The sequence below is a fragment of the Eublepharis macularius genome, chromosome 1 (genome assembly GCF_028583425.1).
Source record: "Eublepharis macularius isolate TG4126 chromosome 1, MPM_Emac_v1.0, whole genome shotgun sequence".
In the NCBI taxonomy this organism is placed as follows: Eukaryota; Metazoa; Chordata; class Lepidosauria; order Squamata; family Eublepharidae; genus Eublepharis; species Eublepharis macularius.
The window spans coordinates 143055049-143080012 of NC_072790.1; the positions used below are offsets into that span (position 1 = coordinate 143055049).

Sequence of the window (24964 nt, forward strand, 5' to 3'; positions counted from 1 at the left end):
CACTGGCTGTGCCCACATTGCACTAATCATACCTTGGAGAAGCTGCAGCTCTACCACAACCAGCACTGCTTCTACATTCTGAACGTGCAGAAAACAGGGGTGCTTGTCAGGTGCCGCCACTGACCATGCTGGGGTGGGGAACTGGCCAGCAGCCAATGGATGCTGGACATGGCACCCATCAACATCCTGTGGTTCCCAAAGTACAGGGAATGTGCTGGCTGTGGGGGAGGTTGGATTTTCCAGACTCCATGAAATCTATGGGCTATGCCATAGGTGTAACTTACCACCAGTTCTAGAGGGCATTCCCAGCCTGGGGTGTATTAAGGAACTAACTAATACCTGCCAAACCCCTGGGCTGCCCCTCCACCAATGCAGGAGTTGCACCAGTAGTGCACTGGTAGGCACCATGTGAATGTATCTGTATCTTACAGTCTTGTATGTCCAAGATACATTGGCACAGTGGTCTGTCAGCTCCTTGAGTGCTTTCACAGCCACCCCCAGCCTTTCAATTTAATCCGTAATGATGCATAGTGCTCAGTGTGTAAATCAGAATATCTCTTTATATAAGAGTGTATTTTGTACTAATCCAATTAAATCCATGAAGCTTAATACGTTCTATAACAAAGAACTTGAAATTCTATAAACATTCTAATGTTTCACCCCTAATTTGATGCCTGGTTTTAATGTTTGGTAGTTCATGTTGCTGTTTCCCAGATGGCATAATTGGCATGAGCACATAGTCATGGTTTTTCCATCTTTTGGGTGTTTTTTCATAATAGGTTACCTTTTTGTAGTTAATAATTGGTAGGTTTTTTAAAAATTAGAGTGTAAATCTTGCCAGGCATAAGGTCTTTCCAGGCCTGAGGTTATAAAAGAGATTTGTTCACCTTCATTTTCTCATACAAAGCTTAGTTTGGTTCTTGGAGGAAGCTTTGCATTGAGGTTCCAAGTTTGCGAAAAGCTTTCCTACTAAAGGTAGGACTTATACTTTTAAATTATTTTAAGTTGTATTTATTGTTACTCCATATTGTTCCAAATTATTTTAAGATTAATTTTGATGCAGTATTATTATTTTATGACATACATTTTCACATTGTAAGTTCTTTGGAAACTTTGGAGACTGTACATTATAAGGTACCCAAACAATACAAAGATCTTATGTGCATAAAATGCAAATTACAGTGTTGTGCAGATTCAATAGGCTTCAAGGGCTGCAATTCCAAGAATACTTTCCTGGGACTAAGCTGCATTGAGTAAAATGAGAGCCAAGCTACAAGTGACGCCTGACACAGGTTGGACACTTGTCAGCTTCCCTCAAGTTTTGATGGGAAATGTAGGCATCCTGGTCTTGCACCTGTAATGGAGAGCGAAGCTGTAAAACCAGGATGCCTACATTTCTGCAGCTTTTGAATCAATTTTCAGATCACAATTGGGAAGATATGCTATTTCGAATAATTTATTTACTTTATTTGGCTTCTGATTAAGATTGTAAGATATAGCCTTCCACATTTGTGTCACAAATTATAAAAGCTGAGTGTTCCAGTTTGGCACTTTACTCATATAATTACTTGAATTGGTTGTTAGTTCTAGTATTTTTTCACCTTCTCATCTTCCTAGCTCTGACAATCATGTTGTTCAGGGTGCAGGTCTAGAATGTCACAGACTGCCAGGTGAAGTGGGTCATGCAGATTCTCCATCTCTCAAAGTTTTTCTCATGTTGTTGCTCCCATCTGATGGGTTGGTGGGGTGAATTCTTGGGTAGCCCCATTTTAAGGAGCAGATTAGACTAGAATAATTTCTCTAATCTAGAAATATTTCATTAAAAGACCTCCCCTTTCTTGGGACTGTAATTAGATACTGAAGAAGAATCACTTTTCTTCACCATCAGAGTATCCTGGAAGACAGCCTGTCTGGAGAGAAGCAGGAATTCAAGGAGGCAAGATGACTTCAGACAGGAAGATGTTCGTGGAGACAGTAGACAAAGCTATTGCTGAGGCTGAAGATATTCTCTCAAAGGACAAGCTGTTTTCCTATAAGTCTGTGCTGTTTCCTAAAGCATTCTGCAGCCCAGAAACTTTCAAGGCTCTTGAGTCTTTTGAAGCCAGGAGTGATGATATTTTCCTAGCGGGGTATCCTAAAACCGGTGAATACGCAGCTTTCTTTTCCATAAGTGGTAACTTAAATGCTTCTAGTGTAACAGGAGTCTTACAAAACAGTGGGCTGGATCCTATGAATGGCATGTGTTGTTTCCCCACTTTCCTCTTTCACAGTGATTAAAGCAAAAGGCAATACTGATGCCAGGAGATGCAGTAAGGGAATTGATTAAATTGGCCTTCCCTTCTTCTTGTTGACAGCAGAGCATCTTCAGCACTGAAAATCTTTTTAAAAAACTTGTTAGGATATATCCAGTAATTTGCAGTGCAAGACTTTCCCACTGAGCTCTCTGAAATTTTGTTTCTGGGGTAGATCATCAGGAATAGCATAGGAGGCAATGTGTGATTCTGCAGTGGAAAGGGAGAACTGATGGGAATGTCCAGTCCCCCTTTCGAAGACATAAGTGTGCATAAGTCTTTGGAACTGTGCAACTGGATAAATACCAGTATGATCTCAGCCCAAGGATAGAGGACGGATGGAAACTGCTTCTCATTTTATATTTTGGACTTGTGTATAAATTCCAAAGTATACATGCCTTGTATCAATTGAAAATGTTCAGTGATGTTTGCATTGGTGAGCCAGTTTGGTATAGCGGTTAAGAGTGTGGGACTCTAATCTAGAGAACCGGGTTTGATTCTACACTCCTCTACTCAAAGCCAGCTGGGTGACCTTGGGTCAGTCACAGCTCTTTGGAGCTCTCTCAGCCCCACCCACCTCACAGGGTTTTGCTGCGGGGATAATAATGACATACTTTGTAAACTGTTCCGAGTGAGCATTAAGTTGTCCTGAAGGGTGGTATATAAATCGAATGTCGTTGTTGTTCTTGTTACTCCCAACAAAATAGATGGATATTCAGGGCCTGAATTTTTCTTGATTAATACTGCTGAGAATTTTTGTGAAAAATTGGCAATTGAAACAAGCATGCTGAATTTTTCATTTGGCATATATATTTTATGTTTGAGTTTTTGAACTGCAGTATAAAATGTAGAATGAGAAGCACCCTTAACAGAATGTAAACTGATTCTAAAACTGAAGATCTCGCAAGTCTGAGTGACAAAGCCATAATCATAGAATCATAGAATTGGAAGGGGTTTTACAGACCACTGAGTCCAACCCCCTGCTCAATGCAGGAACAGCTTAAAGCATCCTTGACAAGTATTTGTCCAGATGCTCCTTGAAGATTGCCAGTGAGGGGGATCTCACCACATCCTTAGGCAGCCAATTCCACACTTGAATTACTTTTAACATGAAGTTTTTCCTAATATTCTGTCAGTACCACCTTTTAAATACTTAAAGAGAGCAATCATGTTTCCCTTCAACTCCCTCTTCTCCCAAGTTGGGACATTCCCAAGTTCCTCAGTCTTTCCTCGCAGGGTTTGGTCTCCAGGCCCCTGATCATCCTGGTTGCTCTCCTCTGTGCCCATTCCAGTTTCTCCTCATCCTTTTTTCAAGTTTGAGAGCCAGTGGTTGAGAGCCAGTTTGGTGTAGCGGTTAAGAGTGCAGGACTCTAATCTGGAGAACCGGGTTTGATTCCCCACTCCTCCACTTGAAGCCAGCTGGGTGACCTTGGGTGAGTCACAGTTCTCTGGAGCTCTCTCAGCCCCACCCACCTCACAGGGTGTTTTGTTGTGTGGATAATAATGACATACTTTGTAAACTGCTCTGAGTGGGCATTAAGTTGTCCTGAAGGGCGGTATATAAATCGAATGTTGTTGTTGTTGTTGTTATTAGTATAAGTGAGGCCTCCAGAACTGCATATAACACTCCAGGTGTGGTCTGACTAACACGATATATAGAGGGATAATGACAACCTGTGATTTGAATATTATGCCTTTGTTGATACACCCCAAGACTGCATTTGCCTTTTTTCTGCTACATCACACTGACTGCTCACATTTAGCTTCCCATCCACCTGTTCTCCAAGATCTCATTCATACACACTGCTTCCCAGAAGTGCATTTCTCATCCAGTATACATGCTCTGCATTTTTGTTACTCAGGTGAAGAACCCAGCACTTATTCATGTTAAATTACATCTTATTCAAATCTGCCCACTTTTCCAGTGTGTTCAGATCTCATTGAATTCTGACTCTGAATCCTGATTCAAGGATGTTTTCTAATCCTTCCAGTTTGGTGTCATCTGCAAATTTAATGAGGAATCCCTTCACACCCTCTCTCTAATCAGACATGATGCCATGACAACTACTGTTTGGGTGCAGTTATCCTGCCAGTTCTCTATCTGTCTGACCATCCTAGAGTCCAGTCCACAGTCCACCAGTTTACCCATCAGAACATTATGAGGAAATTTGTCAAAAGCTTTACTGAAATTCAGATAGACTACATCAACAGTATTCCTGCTTTCCAGTAAGCCTGTCACTCTATCATAGAAAGGGATGAAGTTGGGTTGGCAGGACTTGTTGGGGACTATGATGCCCCCTTTTTGTCTTAAACATCTTATATGGCACATATAACATAGAGGGGAAAAGTCAGGTGAAATCAGGGGCCGGAAATTCAGAGGTAATGCAATATAGATAATTCTGAGGTAAAATCAGTACATGTATAGACTTTAGTTCTTATGTTTCAGACTGAGAGTTTCTTAAACTCTTCACAGTTACTTAAACCTTTATGTTGGGAGGCTTTTGTTCCAGTGTTTTCTGAGTCATTCTAGTACACTTTCTTTGACTATTTTCTTACTCTTTTGGATTTAAAAAGGCTGGTATCCTCTTTCCAGTACCCAAACCCTTTCTCTTGAAAAACTAGTGCTTGTCTTTAGTTTTTAACTTAAGGTCTCCAAAGGCAGTTTCTAAGCACACCAGACCAGGGATCTTTCACTCTTCAGAGCTAACTCTCTTTTTGACGGGGTAGGTACATTCTCCTCCCACTAGAAGATCTGTCCTCTTTCTTTGGCCTGAATGGGAGTCTTCACCTACTACCCAAACTTCCTTGGCAACTTTCCCTTAGTTCGCCTGTCTGTGTTAGACTGCTGTCAGTCAGGGCTGAATCTCAAAACTGTCAGTACTCGACTCCTCTTAGCTAAGGCTGAAATCAGACTCCCTTCTCCTCAGCATCCAGTTCAGAAGTCTTTTTCTGTTCAGCTCATGCTACCCAATCAGACTCTTTTGGAGTAGCCTGTCTCTCAAGGCTCTCTGTTTCTGTGAAGAATTAACCCTTAACAGTCCTTCAGCTGTTTGTACAACACTTCTAAGCTTTTAAAAAGTGCAGTCCATCACAGGGACAAATCCATGCTGACTTCCCCATATTACCATGTTGTCCATCAGATGTTTGCAGATCGATGCCTTTAATATCTACTCCAGTATCTTCCCTGCAACAGAGGTCAAGCTGACTGGCCAGTAGTTCATGATTGACAAAGGGTCTGCAATCATTCAATGCACTTCTGGCCCCAGACATACTACATGTTCTATCTGGATAACTTTATAAAATCTAGTCTACTTTCTTTCTGTTGTAAGAATTTTTTAAATGTGTTTACAAATAAACCACTCCTCAAATGTAGAAGCACAGGTATTAACCCCATACAACATTATAAATTTTGTCCCAGGTACCAACTGGTTTATCCATATTCTATGTGACTTAGTAAGAACTGTAAAGAAAAGTAAAGATGAATGGAATAAAGGAAGTGACGACTCGCTTTACTTAGAATTTGGAGATCCAGGAAAATTTGAGGTTGGTTAATTTTTTTTTAGTCCCTGTAAAACAAATAAAATTGCCATGTTAGAGAGCACCTACATCAAAAGAATTTGTGTTTGCAACACCAAAATGGCTCAGAACAGCTTCATCAGCAGAAAAGTGGTATGAATTAGGGGGAATGCCTGAATATGTTTGATGGCATCGTCATAATAGATTATAGAATTCATCACATTGTTCTTCCACATCAAGTGTAGTGTCTCAGTTTTGGTGGTGGTTGATGCTAGCATGGAGACACTCTGTAGGGTACAGAAGAATAGTGTGGTGGCAGACTCGTGTAATAGTAGGGGTAAACCTTATTCTACCAGTCTTTATAGATGTTATGATGACCCCTACATTTGCCCTCTGTAGCAGCCTCATGCCAGCTATAGGGCATTCATATTTTGATCTACCCAACTTTCAAAATATTACATTGGGGGAAAAGGGGCACGCTGGCACTTCCTGATCCATGATAACTTCCATTTGGAACAGGTTTCTTTGGATGTATGAGCTGCCCTTTAAAAAAAAATGTGTGTCTGTTGCATAGGTAGGAAAGTATTTATTTTCATACCAGTTCCCTTAGACCTTGGATTTCAGATTGCAAAATTGCTGAAACAGGCACATTTTCTCAAGTGAAACCTGTTACTTAAAGTTCATGGTTGGATTCCACTCCAGGGGTAATACAGGACCACAGTCCAGCAAAACTGCAGATGCTCAATCATCCCTCTATTCAGATGGCAGCTGGATAGCTAATTGTGATCAAAACACTTGAATACTGAGTCGAATATTGGTTGCAATTGGAGGAGAAACTGCATGGTATTTCTCTGCAATGCTTCAGTCTTGCCCATTTTGCCTGCCAGTCAGAAGCATGCTACATTACAAAATATTTATGTATTCACACACTGAGCTTGTGGTAACATGATGAATACTGCCAATAGTGCAAATGCAGCATGTAAATGTTGTCGATTGTGAGCAACCCAGCCAGACTGTCATGCTGAATGCTGCCACTGCACACAGTGTGCTTTAAGAAAATGTTAAGGAATTGTGAATGAATTGTTAAGGCAATTATATTTGAAGGACTTGACTCAACAGCAAACAGTCATTTTGAACAGCTTAAGTTTGATTTTCAAATGGCTGTTTTGCAAACATTGGATAATCAAAACTTGCAATCTCTATATAGAACATGGCAAGCAGGATTCACCACTGCAGCCCATTCAGTGCATACTGGAGGTCCCAGCTTCCAACTCCATTTCTTTTCCCAGTAATGGAGAACTGAGGAAGGAGGATACTTTCTTGAGACCTCGGACAGCTACTGGCAGACAGACTAGACAAGATGGGATTGAGTAGGCAAGTTGGTGTGATACAGATCATGACATGCATTCTCAAAGTACCTCATCCAAGATGTTTAAGGAGCTCCTACAATGGGAAAAAAATTCACTCCACAAAATCCAGCCCTTCAGATCACAATTAAAATATATGTCAGTGGGGAATCAATGCCACAATGAGAGTTGGAGCTCAGCTTGTGAATGACTGGGCAGGAAAAACAATTTTGGATAGGGAAACAAATAGTTATATGAAACATACTGTTCTCTCCTCCTCTATCCCAGGCTGCATTTATGCAATCCTTTTTCATATAGGAACCTCACCTATAGTTGCTAAACATCTGTGACTAATGAGTCCCAGTGTGGTGACATAAAAATCTTGAAATGTGAACAGTGTCTTTTCTTAGGATAACACCTTTTTTTTGTATAGGGAGTCATTTTACTAGAATAAATAACCAGAGAAAAAGAGCAGAAATTTCTCCTCTTGTAATTATTTTCCCTCTCATGAAAATCATAATGTAAACTCATATTAGAACTTTGCTCCCCAACTGTTTGAGCCAGAAAACTGAAGATGGGCACATCGCAGAAATTGCTTTTATACATATTTGATCTTAACATGTCTCTCCTCTGAATAAGACACTGTAGATTCCTTCATGGCCCTGTACTTCAAGTGTGCAGGGAAAGGTAAACATCCTTCAACTAGTCTACTTTTCTTTTAACTAGAGAATGAAGAACTTACCATCCAGACAAGTTTTAGGAACGCATCTTCTTCCACATATGTTGCCTGAATCCATTTTTAAGAACAAAGCCAAAGTAAGTGCTGTTCTAATTAAAACAATATAAGAGATGAAAGACATTTGTGGAAAATTTGAGTCAAGGATCCTGAAAAGGCCATTAAGCTGAAATCTCTAGAAAAAGAGATTTTTTTTCAACTTGAAAGAAAGAAAGAAAGAAAGAAAGAAAGAAAGAAAGAAAGAAAGAAAGAAAGAAAGAAAGAAAGAAAGAAAGAAAGAAAGAAAGAAAGAAAGAAAGAAAGAAAGAAAAATTTTGTTATGTATTTTTTTTTACTCTACTGGAGTGCTGGTGTGCTTCTGCAGAAAGGCAACATAAAAATCATTAACATGTTAAACATTTTTTCTATTATTGATATTCTAACATTATTATTTTTTACTAGTAGAGAAGAGGAATAACAACAAAGCTGAAGGGGAGGAATCCAAATCTTCATAATTATAACAGTGTTAGTTTGAAAATCCTTCCTTCCTATCTTCACCATTTTTTATTTATTCAGTTTGAAGAAGAGTTGAAACCCAATTGACTTTCTGCATGTGCAATTAAAATTCATTTCCTTTTATTGATAACTTCTTTGGAGTTAGGAAGGCATGTACTATAAACAATGTTTTGTTGCCCAGCTCTGTCATGCAGGTCCTGTTTTCCTGAGTGGTGAAAAGCTCTAGGGCATTGCTATAGGATTTAGTTTCCTTTTGAGCAAAGAGAGTGCTCTGAACACTTATGGGATTGGATAATATCTGTCTGTTTACAACTATTCAAGTAGAGCATCTTGGGAGCAAATACACTCCAAAGGCAGACAGTACAGTTGCCAATTGTAGTTCAGGATTTGCAATGCACAATTCCATTCCAAAGATGTGTCACTTACGGTACACTCTTATGTAGATATCATTCATTCATTGCAAGTTAACTTGCCAAAAACAATTAGCTCTTTATCTTTTTGTTCACATTCAAGCTCCAGTACATACAGACTGTTTATTGAATGGTGAATGGTGTCATCTTCCAAAGAATGAGATTTCCAATTATCAAGGAACCTTAATTTTCTTTTGCTGAAACCTTGAGCTTCTCATTTACAAGCCCTTTCACAATAAATATGCAAACTCATAAAAATTCTAAAATTGATTATTTTCACCTTAGGAAATGTTGCTCCTCTCCCTTCTTTAGGTTTTGGTGCTGTTTAGAAATCCAAAGGATGTAGCTGCATCTTATTTCCATTTCAGCAACAGGATGCCCACACTTCCTTCATTTAAGACATGGAATGAGTTCTTCAGAGCTTTTATGGAGGGCAAAGGTAAGAGAATTCACTTGATCTAGCTACTTTGTGTGTGGCTAAACTGTAGTCAAGTTTTACTTCACAATTTGTCCATCAACCTGCATCTTGTCTTTGTTCAGAGGATAATTATATAAAGCAAGTATGGAGTCCCACACTCTCTTCTGTTTGTGGTAGGTGCATATATGAATCTACTGTAGACGCTGCTATAACTACTTCTAAATTAGTATTTAGTATTTATATCCCACAGTGCCTCCAGCAATTAGAGATTAGCTCAGTTCTAATATGTTTACTTGGAAGGAAATCCCATTTTGTTCAGTGGAGTTACTCCAAATTAAGTGTGTACAAGATTGAAAAGTTGCTGTCTTTTAATTATGCAAGATGATACCTATCCTGTCATTATTACATAAACATTACTTATGTGTAATGGCTGCAGTCAGATACCTCAGGTGTTTTCAAAATCTATTCACTGCTTTTATTGTAAAACTTAAGTTTTATACTGTTTCAAACAATGAAACTTAAGATCTGTCACAAAAGCTTAATTTCATTGCTAAATTTTGACTTTGTTACTCTTTAGTTGAAATCTTGGCAAGCTTGATTTACTCACTGGATGATGGATTTTACTAAGCTATTGTTTCATTACTGTTAACTGCATTTTTATTTTCACTGTTATTCTACTGACATGTGGACTCTGTTTTAGTGGCCAGGGGCTCATACTTTGATTATCTGGTGGAATGGAACAAATATATTGATGAAAAGAACGTTAAGTTCATAACCTATGAAGAAATGAAAATGGTAAGAATCGAGGTTTTTACCATGATAAATACAGTGAACCCTTATACATTTGTTTAAACAAAAGCTGCTTTGTGGTCTAATCAAGTGCCTGTCATTGATTCCCTATTGTCAGTATGCTCGTTTCCTGATCTTTTGGGGACCATCACAGTTCACGCCCATTATCAAGTAGTTTAGACAGAGGGTGAACATTATCCAAGGTCCTACCCACATCAGTCATTTTGTTTTCCTTGATTTTCAAGGGCACCATTTTCCCTGCTGTGCCATTGGAGGGTTTTTTTTTTAAAAAAAAAACACTTAATTGCTAGATCATTATGGTGTTATAATGTCATAAATCTCTTGCCACAATATATGGCAAGCTTTCTTTTTTAAAGAAAACAAGTCCTTTCTGTTGCAGAGATACACTTCTCTATTTATAGCTCCACAATGAAAAAGGCTACAGACAGTTTTAATATTATTTCAATATAGTGAAATAGCAATTAATGATTTTTTAAAGTCTAAAAATAGCCCTCTGGTGGTGTTGGAGAGGGGAAATTGTATCTACAAAGGTCTAAGAAAGTGCAGGGAAAGGACCTGTGTGGGTGCACTGTTGGCAACAAGGACTACATGAAGAATTATCACTGTGTAGAAGCAGCTGAACATGTCTGAATTCATATTTGGCCAGTATAAGATTCTCTGAGCATGCTGTTTGCATTCCTCCATTCCTAAATGTCCTTCATACATGGAATTAAGCATCTCTTCCTTTAGAGAGTTATGAACCACCAATCTGGTACCTTTGAATAGCACATATAGCACATCTATGTCTCCATCATCTAGCACTTATAGGTTGTCAGGGCTTGCCGCGGCTGCCACTGGGCGTGGCACTGGGCAGTCAGCTCCTGACATCACAGGGGGGCCAGGGATTCTGCAGGACCCTGCTCTGTGGAAGGAGGGGCAATATACCTCACCCTGACTCCCTCTCAATCCACTCACTGGCCTGCTCAACCTGGCCTGCTTACCCCCTACATCTTCCACCATCTCTTCCTCCCAGGCCTCTCCTTCTTGCCTTTTCCTTGGCTTCTCTCCACTCCATCTCCACTCCATCACTCCCACTCAAACCCACACCCCAGAGCTCTTCCCAGCCACCCTTTATAGGGTTTCCTCTCTCCGCCCCGCCCTCCTTCCAGGCTTGTTCCTTCTCCTGACCGGGCCCAGCTGTGCATTCCTCCAGGTGTTTCCCTCCAACCACTAATCCCTCCTGGGCTCCTTTGCCTTGCTGGTAGGGTGGGGTTGAGTGCGAGCCATCCCCAGCTGAGGGCTCCTTGGCCTTGCTCACGAGGAGCTGCCCCAGCCAGCCTCTGTGCTATTGAGCTTGCCTGGCCTTGCTCACGAGGAGCTGCCCCAGCCAGCCTCCGTGCTATTGGGCTTGCCTGGCCTTGCTCATGAGGTGCTGCCTTAGCCAGCTTCTGCGCTGCCTGCTCAGCAATGCTGGGCGGGGCTACCCATCTCCTCCCCCAGAATGCCTGTGGCAGCCCCCCCTGGAGAGGCTTGGCTTTAGCAACTCCTGAGCCAGGCTGCTGTCTTCTAGCCATGGTGTGGCTCTGGGCTGTAGAGGCTGCTTCCTCTCCCTGCCAGGTAAGGGCTTTGCTTGGGCTGCTGCTGCTGGTCCCACATTTCCCCTGCTGTGGCCCTTTCCCTCTGGCCTGCTTAGCCCCCTTTCTTCCCCCTGGAAGGTAGGACTGGCTGGTCTCTCCTTGCCCCCTCCACCCCTCTGAGGTTCTGGCCTTTTACCCCTTCCCCCTGGAGTAGGTAGGTTCTGGCTCTGGTTGCCGGCTTGGGGGGTGGGGTTGTTGCCACCCTTTTGTCCCCTGCTGTTCCCTCTTGTCAAGTCTGGGGGCTGGGGCTCAGACCCCGGACACAGGTTTCCTTCAAAATGGTCATAAGGATGTGGTAAATGTTGTGTGGGTCCATCAGAATTAATGGTGTGCATGATTTGTTGAAAGGTAACATCCTGAGCTGTAGCTTTTACAATATCTGACCACATCTGGTCAGATACTGGAAAAGTTTTTTCTAAAGCAGATTTACATGTATGATACCAGATTGAGAATTTGCTTCAATTTCAGTCTCATCATAAGTTCTGGACAAAGTATCTGTAATAACTAAGTGCTTGCCAGGGCTATATTCCAATTGCAAATCATATAGCTGTAATTCAAAAATCGGTCTCTGCAATCTAGGAGGTGGTCTGCTAAGATCTATTTTGCAATGGTCACCAATAGCTTGTTGTCTGTTTCCGCCAATACTGCCCTTCCATATATCAAGACATTGTTTTTTTTGTATTGTCGAAAGCTTTCATGGCCGGAGAACGATGGTTGTTGTGGGTTTTCCGGGCTGTATAGCCGTGGTCTTGGCATTGTAGTTCCTGACGTTTCGCCAGCAGCTGTGGCTGGCATCTTCAGAGGTGTAGCACCAAAAGACAGAGATCTCTCAGTGTCACAGTGTGGAAAAGATGTTGGCAGGTCATTTATATCTACTCAGGAGGGGTGGGGTTGATCAGAGTCATCCTGTAAGAGTTTACCAGGGTGTGGAATGCTAATGGCGGGAGGCTTCACTGTATCCTGAGGAGGTTCTTTTGCATATGGATTGGTGCTTGATGTGCTAATCTTCTCTGCAGGGCTATTGTCAGGTATAGAGTGTTTTGTTAGCCTGGTGTTTTTCAGAACTGGAAACCATGCTCTGTTCATTCTTAAGGTTTCTTCTTTCCTGTTGAAGTTTTGCTTATGCTTGTGAATTTCAATGGCTTCCCTGTGCAGTCTGACAAAGTAGTTGGAAGTGTTGTCCAGTATTTTGGTGTCCTGGAATAAGATATTGTGCCCTGTTTGAGTTAGGCTATGTTCAGCCACTGCTGATTTTTCAGGTTGTCCAAGTCTGCAGTGTCTTTCATGTTCTTTTCTTCTTGTCTGGATGCTACGCTTTGTGGTCCCGATGTAAACTTGTCCACAGCTGCAGGGTATACGGTATACTCCTGCAGAGGTGAGGGGGTCTCTACTGTCTTTTGCTGATCGTAGCATCTGTTGTATTTTTCGGGTGGGTCTGAATACTGCTTGAAGGTTATGCTTTTCCACACTGTGACACTGAGAGATCTCTGTCTTTTGGTGCTACACCTCTGAAGATGCCAGCCACAGCTGCTGGTGAAACATCAGGAACTACAATGCTAAGACCACGGCAATACAGCCCGGAAAACCCACAACAACCATTGGTTTTTTTGCTTGCAGACACTATTGCTAGTGCCTCTTTATCAATTTGGGCATATTAACATCAAGTTTTTATTAAGGCTCTGGAAGCATATGCTATGGGTCTCCAGTGGTCACCATATTTTTCACTGGGGCACCATGCAGGGAGGCTTGCTTGCTTGGGAGGAGAACTTGCTGAAGGCCTAGAGGGATGCCTGCTTGTGAGACCTTTCTGAGGGCCACATGGATGCCTGCAGTACTTCCCTTTGATATGCAGCTGCTGACCATTTGGATCCCAGACCCAAAGCCCCCCCTCCACCCCCCCTCTGTCTCTTCACAGGTACTGCTGCTGCTAGCCTGGCTATTTCACTGGGGCACCGTGCAGGGAGGCATGAGCTGAAAGGCGTGAGCCAAAGGGCTCTTGGGCCATGACTCTTAGCCCGGGGCACACAGCCCAGGACCAGTCATCAGCTACACGAGTTAGAGCACACGAGAGGATAGGAGGAACATCATTATATTATGAATTGTGTCTAGGATGGGTGCCACACCTCTTCGACCTTACTTGCTCAACTATACCATGATTGTGGCCTTCTCCGTTGCCTGCACTGAGACCACCAGTATGTTTGCTACTCCAGTATGTGGCTGTGGGGTCCAGTCCTGAGCTTCTTACTTACTACTTATTTATATGGTGAAAATATCTGACAAATGTACTATTCAACTGCAATTGGGAGCTGGTAAATATGGGAGTGGGACTTACCAAAGGCACCCAGCATCGAGCAGTAATACTTGCTGCTTATCCAACCTCTCTAAGATTCCACCTGCGGACAATGAGGCCGCTTCAACCCCCCGTTACACTAATCTTATGCAATACCAGATCTGTTAGGAACAAGAGTGCATGCATTGCTGGGATGTTGCAGGAAGAGAAAATTGATGTGGCCTGTCTAACAGAGACATGGCTGCAGGAGAATGACAAGGTGTGTCTATCCCAGCTAACTCCCCCTGGCTATGCAGTCCTACACCAACCTTGCTATGGTAGTCGATGTAGAAGGGTTGCTATTATTCTTTGCGAGTCTTTCAACTTCCACAGATCTCCAGTACAAGCTATAGCTGGTATTATTGCATGTTCCTGTCTCTGGGAATTAAAGATAGACTGGGTATCCCGCTTGTTTACAGACCACCCAGCTCCCCCATAAGCACCCTTTCTGAATTGGAAGAGCTGCTAGCAGACATGGTATTGGAGACACCTAGACTTATTGTTCTGGGAGACTTCAACGTCCATGCTGAGTGTCCCAAGTCAGGCCTGGCTCAGGAATGTATACCTTCCCTGGCAACCCTGGGCCTCTCTCAAATAGTGTCAGGCCCTACACATGAAAGAGGCTACACACTAGACTTAATATTTTACACTGAGCCTTTGAGGGAAAACCTTGGCTCAGCATTGGAAATTCAACCTGAATCATGGTCAGACCATCATCTGCTGAAGGCAAAAGTGAATATAGCCCCAACACCCCTCAAAATGGGAGGCCCAATTAAAATAATTTACCCACAAAGTCTCATAGACCCTCCCAGATTTCAAAATATCTTGGGGGATTTTAGAATGCAAGACACATGCTCCACAGAAGCTGCTGTAGGAGTGTGGAACACAAAGCGTCTTGAAACTATTGACACCATTGCTCCTTGTCAACTCCTCTGGCCCTTGAAATGGAAGCTGACACCATGGTTTCCCATGGAACTGGCTGACCGGATAAGGTCTGGAAGACATCTAGAAAGATGTTGGCAAAAACCCCACATGGAAGCTGATAGAGCTTGCTACAGAACACACTGGAGGATCTATGAAGGAGAAATGAAAGCGGCAAAGAAATGTTATTTCTCGGCAACCATTGTGTCAGCTAGTTCATGACCCTCCCAACTGTTCAGGATATCCAAACACCTTCTAACCCCTAAATCTGAACCTTTACAGTCCCAAGAATAGACAATTAGATGTGAGATCTTTGCTAAGCTTTTTGCTGATAAAATAGCATGAATACTCTCTGATCTAGATGCTAGGTGCAATGCAAATGAGATAGGAGAAATGATTAATACACCATCTGGCCTACATTTAGACTGCTTTGAACCAATGACAATGACAGCCCTTAACAGGATCCTGTCATCTATGAAAGGCACTACTTGTGTGCTTGATCCTTGCCCATCTTGACTGTTAAAATCAAGAAAAGATCACATAAGTGAACTACTGAGATCTATTGTAAATCAATTGCTAACTCAGGGCACCTTCCCCTGGCCACTCAAACAGGCAGTTATCCATCCACTAATTTAAAAATCATCCCTAAACAAAACTGATGTGGACAATTACCGCCCAGTCTCTAATCTGCCCTTTCTGGGCAAAGTGGTTGAGAGAACAGTAGTTGACCAACTCCAGATCTTGGAAAACTCTAGCGCTCTAGACCCTTTTCAGTCTGGATTCAGACCAGGGCATGGGACAGAGACAGCACTAGTAGTGTTAGGGGATTATCATCTGAATATAGACAAAGGCCATGCCTCTTTATTGTTCCTCCTGGATCTGTCTGCAGCTTTTGACACAGTAGACCATGCCATCTTGTTGAGGCATTTAGAAAGAGAAGTGGGCATCAAAGGATGTGCCCTGGACTGGTTTAAATAGTTTATCATGGAACGGACTCAAAGGGTTGCTGTCGGAGATCAGCTATCTCCAGAATGGGAACTAACTTGTAGGGTTCCACAGGGCGCAATCTTATCTCCCATGTTATTCAACCTCTATGTAAAACCTTTAGGAGAACTCATTTGCAGCTATAGAGTGGGATGTCATCAATATGCAAATGACATCCAACTCTATATCTTGCTATCCAGGTCCCCACAAGATGTAGTAGAAATCTTAGATCGCTGCCTGACAGCCATGGTGAAATGGCTGAAAAATAACAAATTGAAATTGAACCCAGACAAGACTGAAGTGATGGTTGTTGGGAAGGCAGAGATCTTGAAATACATTGTACTCCCCACTTTCGATGGAGTTTGTCTGACCCTTGCAGACTTGGTTAAGAGCCTAGGGGTTATACTAGGTCCAGTGCTACTACTAGAAAAACAAATTAAGGCAGCTGCAAAAAATGCTTATTACACTCTCACTCTAGCCTGGAAGATGGCTTCTTACCTCGACCCGGCCAACCTGGCCACCTGGATCCATGCTATGGTAACATCAAAACTTGACTATTGTAATGCACTATACATTGGTCTCCCATCTAAGTTAACTAGGAGGCTCCAAGTGATGCAAAATGCTGTGGTTTGACTGTTAGCAGGAACGAGCAGGAGCATGAACATCACTCCCATCCCACAGTCACTCCATTGGCTACCTATCAGTTACCGTGCTCAGTTCAAGGTATTGGTTATTACATACAAAGCTCTTCATGACCTTGGCCCAGCATACTTATGAGATCGCCTCACTCTTTATGTCCCTCTAAGGCAGCTTCACTCATCTGAACAGAGTCTCTTGCAGGTGCTAGCCTGCATGTACTGTAACCGCATCTTAGAAAGCCTCAGTATCTGTGTAGTCAGAACTATGTGCTGTCCCTTTAACAATTGGTACTCATGGGAATTGTAGTCCCCCCCTCCAATACAGAAGTTTATTGTAGGCTTCCTGTGAAGGTGTTAAAAGTTGATGGTCCTCTTCCTCCCTTTGTTCGGATCTTACCCCCTCAAGCAAGGATGCAACAGCTATCATGAATTTACTGCTTGTCTACAACAAATCTGGACCAATAAAGATGTATCTTGCTTATGATTGAACCATGTGTTGTTCACTGGCTCTGACTGTAAGTAAGGATTCCTTTACAATCTGGGTTGAAAGAGGTGGTGCGTTAAGGCTACCTGGAAGTAAGCATCTCTTCTTAGCTGCTTCCAGAATACTGCACATGGGCGAAATCAACAGCAGCCTGCACATGGGCTTTCTCTGTGCTGGCCCCCACCCTATGGAATGGTCTGCCTGAGGAGGTCAGGAGATCCCCCACTCTCCTGGCTTTCCACAAACAATGCAAAACCGAACTATTTAAAAAGACTTTTTAAAGGAGGGAAGTATTGTAAGGAGGAGGTCTCAAATGCTTCATTAATGACTTAGGGACCATAGACTTCACCACTATGTTGCCTTGTATATTATCCATTCTTCGAATATGTACTCCTATACTACCTGAGCTTCATGTTATCCAATGTCAGTCCTAGAAATAATTATGTTCTGTTTCAGCAATTCTTGAACTCTGTATTTGATCCTTGCTAATGCTATGTCTTTGTAAAATCTTGTCATTGTTTGTGGAAATGTCCTTGACACTGTATGGAAATGTCCTCGATACTGATTGTACTAATCTCATGCTATGTAATCCGCCTTGAGATAGGCAGACTATAAATGAAACAAACAAACAAACAAAAACAAACAAACAAACAAACATCTTTCTGTAACAGTGTTGCTCCTAGATCATGCTGAAAAGCATCTATTAACATCTTGGTTTGACATCTACCATCATAGAATCACATAACTGGTGATTTCTGTAGCAGATGTTTAATGTTTTCAAACTCCTTGCAATAATGGGTATCACAAGTCCACTGGATATTTTTACATAACAGAGTCCTGGAATGAACAATATGATCAGTTAAATTAAGAACAAATTTTCCAGCCAAATTCACCATGCCCATACATTTTTGTAGTCCCTGTTTATATGTTGCTGGTGGCATGTTAGTAATAGCTTGGATTCTACTGCAATCAATGTACACACCCTGTTCAGTTAATTTTTCTCCTAGTTATTTCTTAACTTTAAATTTGCATTTTTTTCTGTTGAGTTTTAAAACTGCTTCATGAATCCTTTCCAGAGCTTTGTGTAGTCTCTGATTATGTTCATCTAATGTTTGTCCCCATATCAGGACATCATCAATGTAAACTTTAGTACCTTCAGAGATTTGTTGTAGCTTTTTATGAAAGACTTTATTAGCAGGGCTCAATCTAAATGGCAATCTAGTAGAACAATATCTTCCAAATGGGGTATTGGAAGTGCACAGTAGTTTGCTGTTTCATTCTAGGGCCACCTGCCAGAATCCAGCAGATGCATCCAAAGAAGAAAAATATGTTGCACCTGCCATTTGACCAGATATCTCATTTTTAATTGGTATTGGAAAATGTTCTCTTTTAACATCTTTATTCAGCTGTTTAGGATCCAAACATAGCCACAGGGATTCATCCTTCTTTTCTACTATGACTGAAGAACTAACCCATTCTGTGCGGTTTTCAACTTTATAATGTCCAGCTCAATCAGCCTGTCTAATTCCTCTATAACTTATCTCTAAGAGCCAGGGGAACATTTCTAGGTACGTGTATGACAGGAAAAATTAGGTTCTGTCAGTTCTATTTTATATTCTTCTGAGAGCTTTCCTATACCAATAAAGACATCCAAAAATTGATCTTCAATGTTTGTGTGCCCCTGTTCTTCCACACTGCACAGCTTTTTAATAAGACCTAGAGTATGATATGTTTTAAGTCCCAATACAGGTATCCCATTACCTATAACAACTTCAAGCAATATTACTGTTTACATATAGCTCACAAACTCCGGAGGTTGGAATGAACTCTCCACTGTAAGATTTAAGTTGGATCCGTTTGTACTCGGTGTGGCTTGGTTTTCTATTTAAACCCTTAAGGTAATCTCAGATACTAAATTTACTTGAGCTCTAGTATCCAACTTCTAGATAACAAAAGTCCCATTTGTGTTTAGAGTAATTGTCCTGTCATTGGATCCTGCTATCTCTTGCAGACTTCCCAAGAAAAAGGTTTCTCCGGTGCTGGTGCTGTGATCTTCTCTGTGCAAAGGAGTGTTGATCCCCCACCTTGCAAAACATTGATACTTTGTTTCTAACTTAGTCCAGTCTCTTCTTGCTTGCAAACTTTCACAATGTAATTTAGTTTTCTGCAAATGCTGCAGGTCTGTCCAAAAGCAGGACATTGCCTAGGTCTGTGTTTGCTTCCACAGCATGAATACTCATTCATGTAGACTTTCGTAGATGCTATTTCATGTTGAACTTGCATGTACTTTTGGCATGCAACAGTTCACTGTTGCATTGTTCTGACTTCCCTCCAGAACCTGCATTCTGGCCTTGTTCTGTTCTGTAGCTTGGCAAATCCTGATTATTTTTTCCAAGGTTAGATCAGATTCCCCAAGCAATGTTTTCTTTAGGCCAGAGTCCTGGATGCCAATTACAACTTGGGTTCTAGTAAGTGGATCTGCAAGTCCTCCAAAATTGCATGTTCCTCTTATAAGTCTAAGAGCGGGACCACAAGTGACGCCTGACACAGGTTGGACACTTGCCAGCTTCCCTCAAGTTTTGATGGGAAATGTAGGCAGCTTGGCAGAATGTTGGACAAGTGACAGTTGAAAAGTCCATTGGACAGCAGTCAGAGAGTCAAGCTGCAAGACCAGGATGCCTACATTTCCCATCAAAACCTGAGGGAAGCTGACTAGTGTCCAACCTGTGTCAGGCGTCACTTGTGGTCCCGCTCTCAGATCTCTAAGGAAGGATTCCAATGTTTCCGTCTCCTGCAATCTCATATGAAACTGTTATCTCCCAAAGGCTTCATTTAGTTTAAAGGTGCAATATTCTTGAAATTTTGGTAATGTAGTGAATCTCTCTACACAAGACATCTGACACATGAAGAACACATGTCGGGAGATGCAATGTTAGCTGAGAAGGGTAGTTTAAAAAGACAGAGCCTGCGGTAGGGCAAAGGTTTTTCTATACACTGGAGCTGTGTGAAGGAGCTGTGAAATACTAAAAGGGAAACTTCAGCCCATTATAACCTCTCCAGGTCAAAGTCTGGCTGTGGAAGGCAGCTCCATCCCATTTCCATTCCTCGCTGCCCTCTTGTTGTGATCCCACACAGTTTTAGACTAGAGAGGTGAAATTGATAGAGCCTTTGGGGAGGTGAAGACGAAGTTAATAAACCATCTGTGGAGTGATCTCCTCTTGCTCTGTCTTTTAAAACTACACTTCCTGGCTAATATTGCATTTCCCTACACTTGATGAGCTCACACCGAGGAGTCTCATGTAGACAGACTCAGTCTCACAACTAGTTTATTGTTCTTCACTAAGTTGCAAACTATTAAGTAAATCTAATGCCTCTGATCCAGCAATATTGAAAAATATAGCTACCTTTTGTTCATCAGCTTTTCTTGTAGCTCCATTTGCTTTCATAAAGAGGTCAAACTCTTGTTTGAATATTTTCCAGCTGTCTGCTGCATCGCTGGAGAGAGCAAGAGTGGCTGGAGTCCTGAACTGCTCCATCTTCATCTATTTGTTGTGTTTCTTACAGTTTCTTCCAGCTTTCCTTGTTTCTCAGATCTTGTACTGCAATATGCAACCAGCCCTTCCGGTACCATGTAACATTCTTTATGAATAACTTTCTGGATCTAGGATGCAGTACAACATAAGATGAACTTTTATTAACTATTAACATAACTTAGAGAGAACAAGTAACTTGCTACCCCATCCAGGTTTCTCTGTCCATTTTTGCAAAGCCCTCTGGGATGTGTAGAACCTGTTAAGCACCACCTACTTAAAGTCATAGTGTCTCATAGTTAACTCGAAGAGGTCAAAGGCAAAACCCTTTAGGACAGTGAAAACCTTTTGAAGGTGCCAGGGAGGCAGCAATAGAAAGGTCACACAAACACAAAAGGGGAAAATGTTCTTGAGGTATAAGCCTTTGTAAAGTAAAGAACACCCAAAACTCTGTGTGAGCAGAAATAAGAGTGTTGGTTGTAACCAGGGCCCTCCTGAGGTATAAATTTTAGGTAAAATAAGGAGGAGCTGGATTAAAGATCTAAAGGCAAAGGATTAAAAACAAATAAAAACAAGCAAACCATTACAATAGTCATCGGACAACTTTCTCTGGAGAAGTGCCAATAAATGTGACTAGCCTTCCTTCTTAGAAGAAGAGAACTAGCAATGTCTCTTACTTGGGGGGGAAATGGGGGGGGACCAAAGAGTTAGAAAAATAAAGAGGTCAGGGACTCTGGGATCTGTTTACCCTGCTGCTCTTTACTGCCCTGGAACTATCCCTTTGATATGTAGATTGTTATCCTCATGACTTCCTCTTCATGATATCTTCCACTTTTTGTCACATCCTCCATCTCTCTTTCTTATCATCTTTCTCCATGGATGCAGGACTTGTCCTGCTGTCCACTGGCATCCTTTGACTAGATAAGTAGATAGAGTTCTATCTCTACTTTTTCTGATCCAGTATGGAATTCCAACAATAAAGGACTCTTATTTCTTTTCTAAAGCTTAACCAAGGCTCTCAGTTTGTTTCTCTCTCCCATGCACACGCTGAATGCCAGCTCCTATACTACTCTGCTGACATTCCTAGCAGCATAGTAGCTTCTTGCTAGTTGTTTTATGAACAATGATATTTATTTTCAAAATTCATAGCCATGTCATAGTGACAAGTTTTTGTTTGACTACCATTAAACCCTTTTGCAGGAGCCAAAGTTGGGAATGAAGAAAATAGCTGACTTTTTGGGATTCTCTGTTAATGAGGAAGAAATCCAAATGATTATAGAGAGGAGCAATTTCCAGGAAATGAAGAAGAATTCTAAGTGTACCCATGGCAACCTTGGGGACATACTCTTCCGCAAAGGTTAGTTTAAAAAGATACACTCCCCATATTGGCTTTGGCAATCGATCACAGATTTCCATTAGCAATCATTGTGTGGACATGGTAATCAACACATCTTCTCTTTGACTGCTGATTTCTTTCAAGAAATGTTATTTGGATGTATTCTCTGTCCTGTTCTTTGCTACTAAAAGTTTTCAAAACTTTCCCCCAATTTTAGTAGAGAAAACTTACTTGTTATGCCTTAATTGGCAGCTGCTTTTCCAACAGAGAATGTAATCAAATCTATATATTGTCTGAAGCTTTTGCAGACATTCAATAAATTTGTGGAAAAGTTGAATCAGGATCTCATCTGCTGGTTTATGTTTGTTTATGTGGTTTTCCGTACCGAGCTTGCTTGTATACATGTTATATATCTGTAGTCTTTGTATGCATAATCATGTTGAACTCAAGAATGGGGACAGGGGACACTATCTCCACTCCACATATTCACTTCAGAAAAGGGCTACTGCCCTTTCTGTTTGGGGGTTAGATCATTCCACTGGCAATGATGCCGCCACCCTTCTGGCTTTCCATAAATGATGCAAAACCGAACTATTCAAAAAGGCTTTTTACCAAAATGAGAGGGCTGTATTGTAGGGATGGGGTCACAGATGCTTCACTAATGAGTTAGGGACCATAGACTTCATCACTATTTTGCCTTACATATTATCTATTGCTTTAAATATATACTCTTATGTACACCTGTGCTCCAAGTTGTCTAATGTTAGTCCTAGAATGGATTATGTTCTGTCTCAGTATTTTTTCTACTCTGTATTGGATTCTTGCTAATACTAGGGCCGTTTCCACACGGCTTACCTCAACCCGGAATGCTGCGCAACATGCCAAAATAACTGCGGAAGATCGCATTTTCTCACGCGAGTTTTGCGCGATGTTCCGCAACATCGCGCAAAACTCATGCAAGAAAACACGATCTTCCGCATTTTTTTCTGCAGCGTTCTGGGTTGAGGTAAGCCGTGTGGAAACGGCCTATGTCTTTAAAAACTTGTGTCTATTTACCCAATGGCATTGTTTATAGAAATGTTGATACTGTGTTGAAATGTACTTGATACTGATTGTACTAATCTCATACTGTAATCTGCCTTGAGTCTCAATGAGAAAGGCGGACTATAAATGACATACATACATACATAAATACATAAATAGAGAAAGAAAGAAAGGAAAGAAAGAAAGAAAGAAAGAAAGAAGCCTCCCAGCAACACAAGAGGCTCTTCTATTTGCACCTGAGAAATGAGCCTGCAAGCCCTTTGAAAGAGCTTCCATTGATGGTGTATTTGCTTTTTCACAATGTTAAAAAAATGTGACATTTAGGGCAATATAATTCTGAGAGAACAGAATAATCACGAGCATCAACTTTTAGCCAAACTCATTACTACAGCAGACTATGGCGATTCACAGAGGATCAGTTCCTTTATTACCCTAAATGGCAATATCTGCAAATACTGGGTGGCAGGTTTCTGTGTCCTCCCAGTAGCAAAACAATCAAATTTCCTGCAAAATGTAGCAATGTCATGATTATGATGATGATATGGTAGGAACAAATACAGGCTGGAGGCCACATCATGTGAATAAATGAAATAGCGAATCAGAAACCTATGAATGGCAATTGATAGCTGCTTAAAATGTTTGATTTTCATTCTTATTTGTATATCCTTCTACTTAAACATAACAAATACCCTTTGTGAAGTTAATCTGCCCTCCCCACTTTTGTTTAACTCTTTCAGGGTGTGATAAGATTTTAAAAATCAAGTTGTTAATTAATTATTTTATGTTAATAATATGCATGCAGGAGGTGTTGGAGACTGGAAGAATATTTTCTCTGAAACTCAGAGCCAAGAAATGGACAAAAAAATTGAAGAGTCCTTCACTGGAACGAAGCTTTATGAGATAATGAAGTATGAAATATGAAATTTACTGCCAGTCTTGAGAAATCAAGAAAAACAGCAGAGCTTCAGTTTCTCACATATGATTTCTTGCTTTGTATTTGTTTGTATTTATGTAGGAGGTCATTGCAAAATGAAACTGCTTTCACTCTGCCTTTAACTGTGCAGACATAAATAAATCTAAATTATACTCAGTGACATTTCAGGCTTACTTTCACTGCTGCTGTCCAGATGTTTTTGGCACCATCAGCACAGTATGCAAATTAAATACACACATACTTTTGTCTTTTAACACTTCCCCACACATGTTTCTGAGAAACTTGCTTCTTTTCCACAATAATCATCATGTGTATTGTTGATCTTTGATGAGTTAAGCTAACAGACTGCAGATGATTTGAACAGGAGTGCATTTTCATAAATAAATTGAATCTTAATCCCAACAACATGGAAGTGTTACTGGTGAATGGAAGGTCTGTCTCAGAATTTAAGGTATCACCTGTACTGAATAGATTTGTGGTCCTCTTAACTGGGAGATGCTCTTGAACCCAGTCCTACTGCTTGATAAGCAGGTAGCAGCTATTGCCAGAAGTGCCTTTTACAGGTTCAGCCGGTTAGCCAGCTGCAGACTTCCCTGGGTTGAAAAGATCTGGCCGCTGTGGTGCATGCCCTGATTACATCTAGATTAGATTACTTCAATATGCTCTGCATGGGGAGGCCTTTGATAAATATGTAGAAACTTCAGTTGGTGCAGAATGCTGCAGTCAGGAGATTGATTGGAGTAGGTTGTAGGGACCATATCATTCCAGTCTTGACCCATCCATGCTGGCTGTCAGTTTGTTTTCTGGCACAATTTAAGGTGCTGGTGCCAAACTTTAAAGCCATATATGGCTTGGGACTACTTACTAGGAGCATGCACCAAGAAAATTTCCATTTCAGTTTTGGTTCCAGGGGGTTCTGGAATAATTCTATTCCATTACTGTTTGTTAAATAAAATAATAAAATCATGCCATTCTTCTTTTGGGGGGGTGAGGTGAGGGGGAGAAGCCCATTACTAGGCTCCCTTTCCTGTCCTTCCATCCATGTGCCTGCACCTACCTGTGTCTCCTGTTGCCCACTTGCAAGTTGTCCCACCACCTGCAGTAACAGCTGCCCACACTGCCTGCA

At 41.4% G+C, this 24964-nt stretch overlaps 1 protein-coding gene across 1 annotated transcript; it reads left to right on the forward strand.

Moving 5' to 3' along the window:
- The first annotated feature begins 905 nt into the window (after positions 1-905).
- On the forward strand, positions 906-24245 carry LOC129329390 (sulfotransferase 6B1-like). Its single transcript, XM_054978946.1, has 8 exons — positions 906-975; positions 1889-2143; positions 5710-5834; positions 7880-7969; positions 9107-9233; positions 9913-10007; positions 21725-21881; positions 23707-24245. The coding sequence occupies exons 2-8, from the start codon at positions 1942-1944 to the stop codon at positions 23823-23825; spliced, it is 915 nt and encodes a 304-aa protein (XP_054834921.1). The 5' UTR covers positions 906-975; positions 1889-1941; the 3' UTR covers positions 23826-24245.
- The last annotated feature ends 719 nt before the right edge of the window (positions 24246-24964 follow it).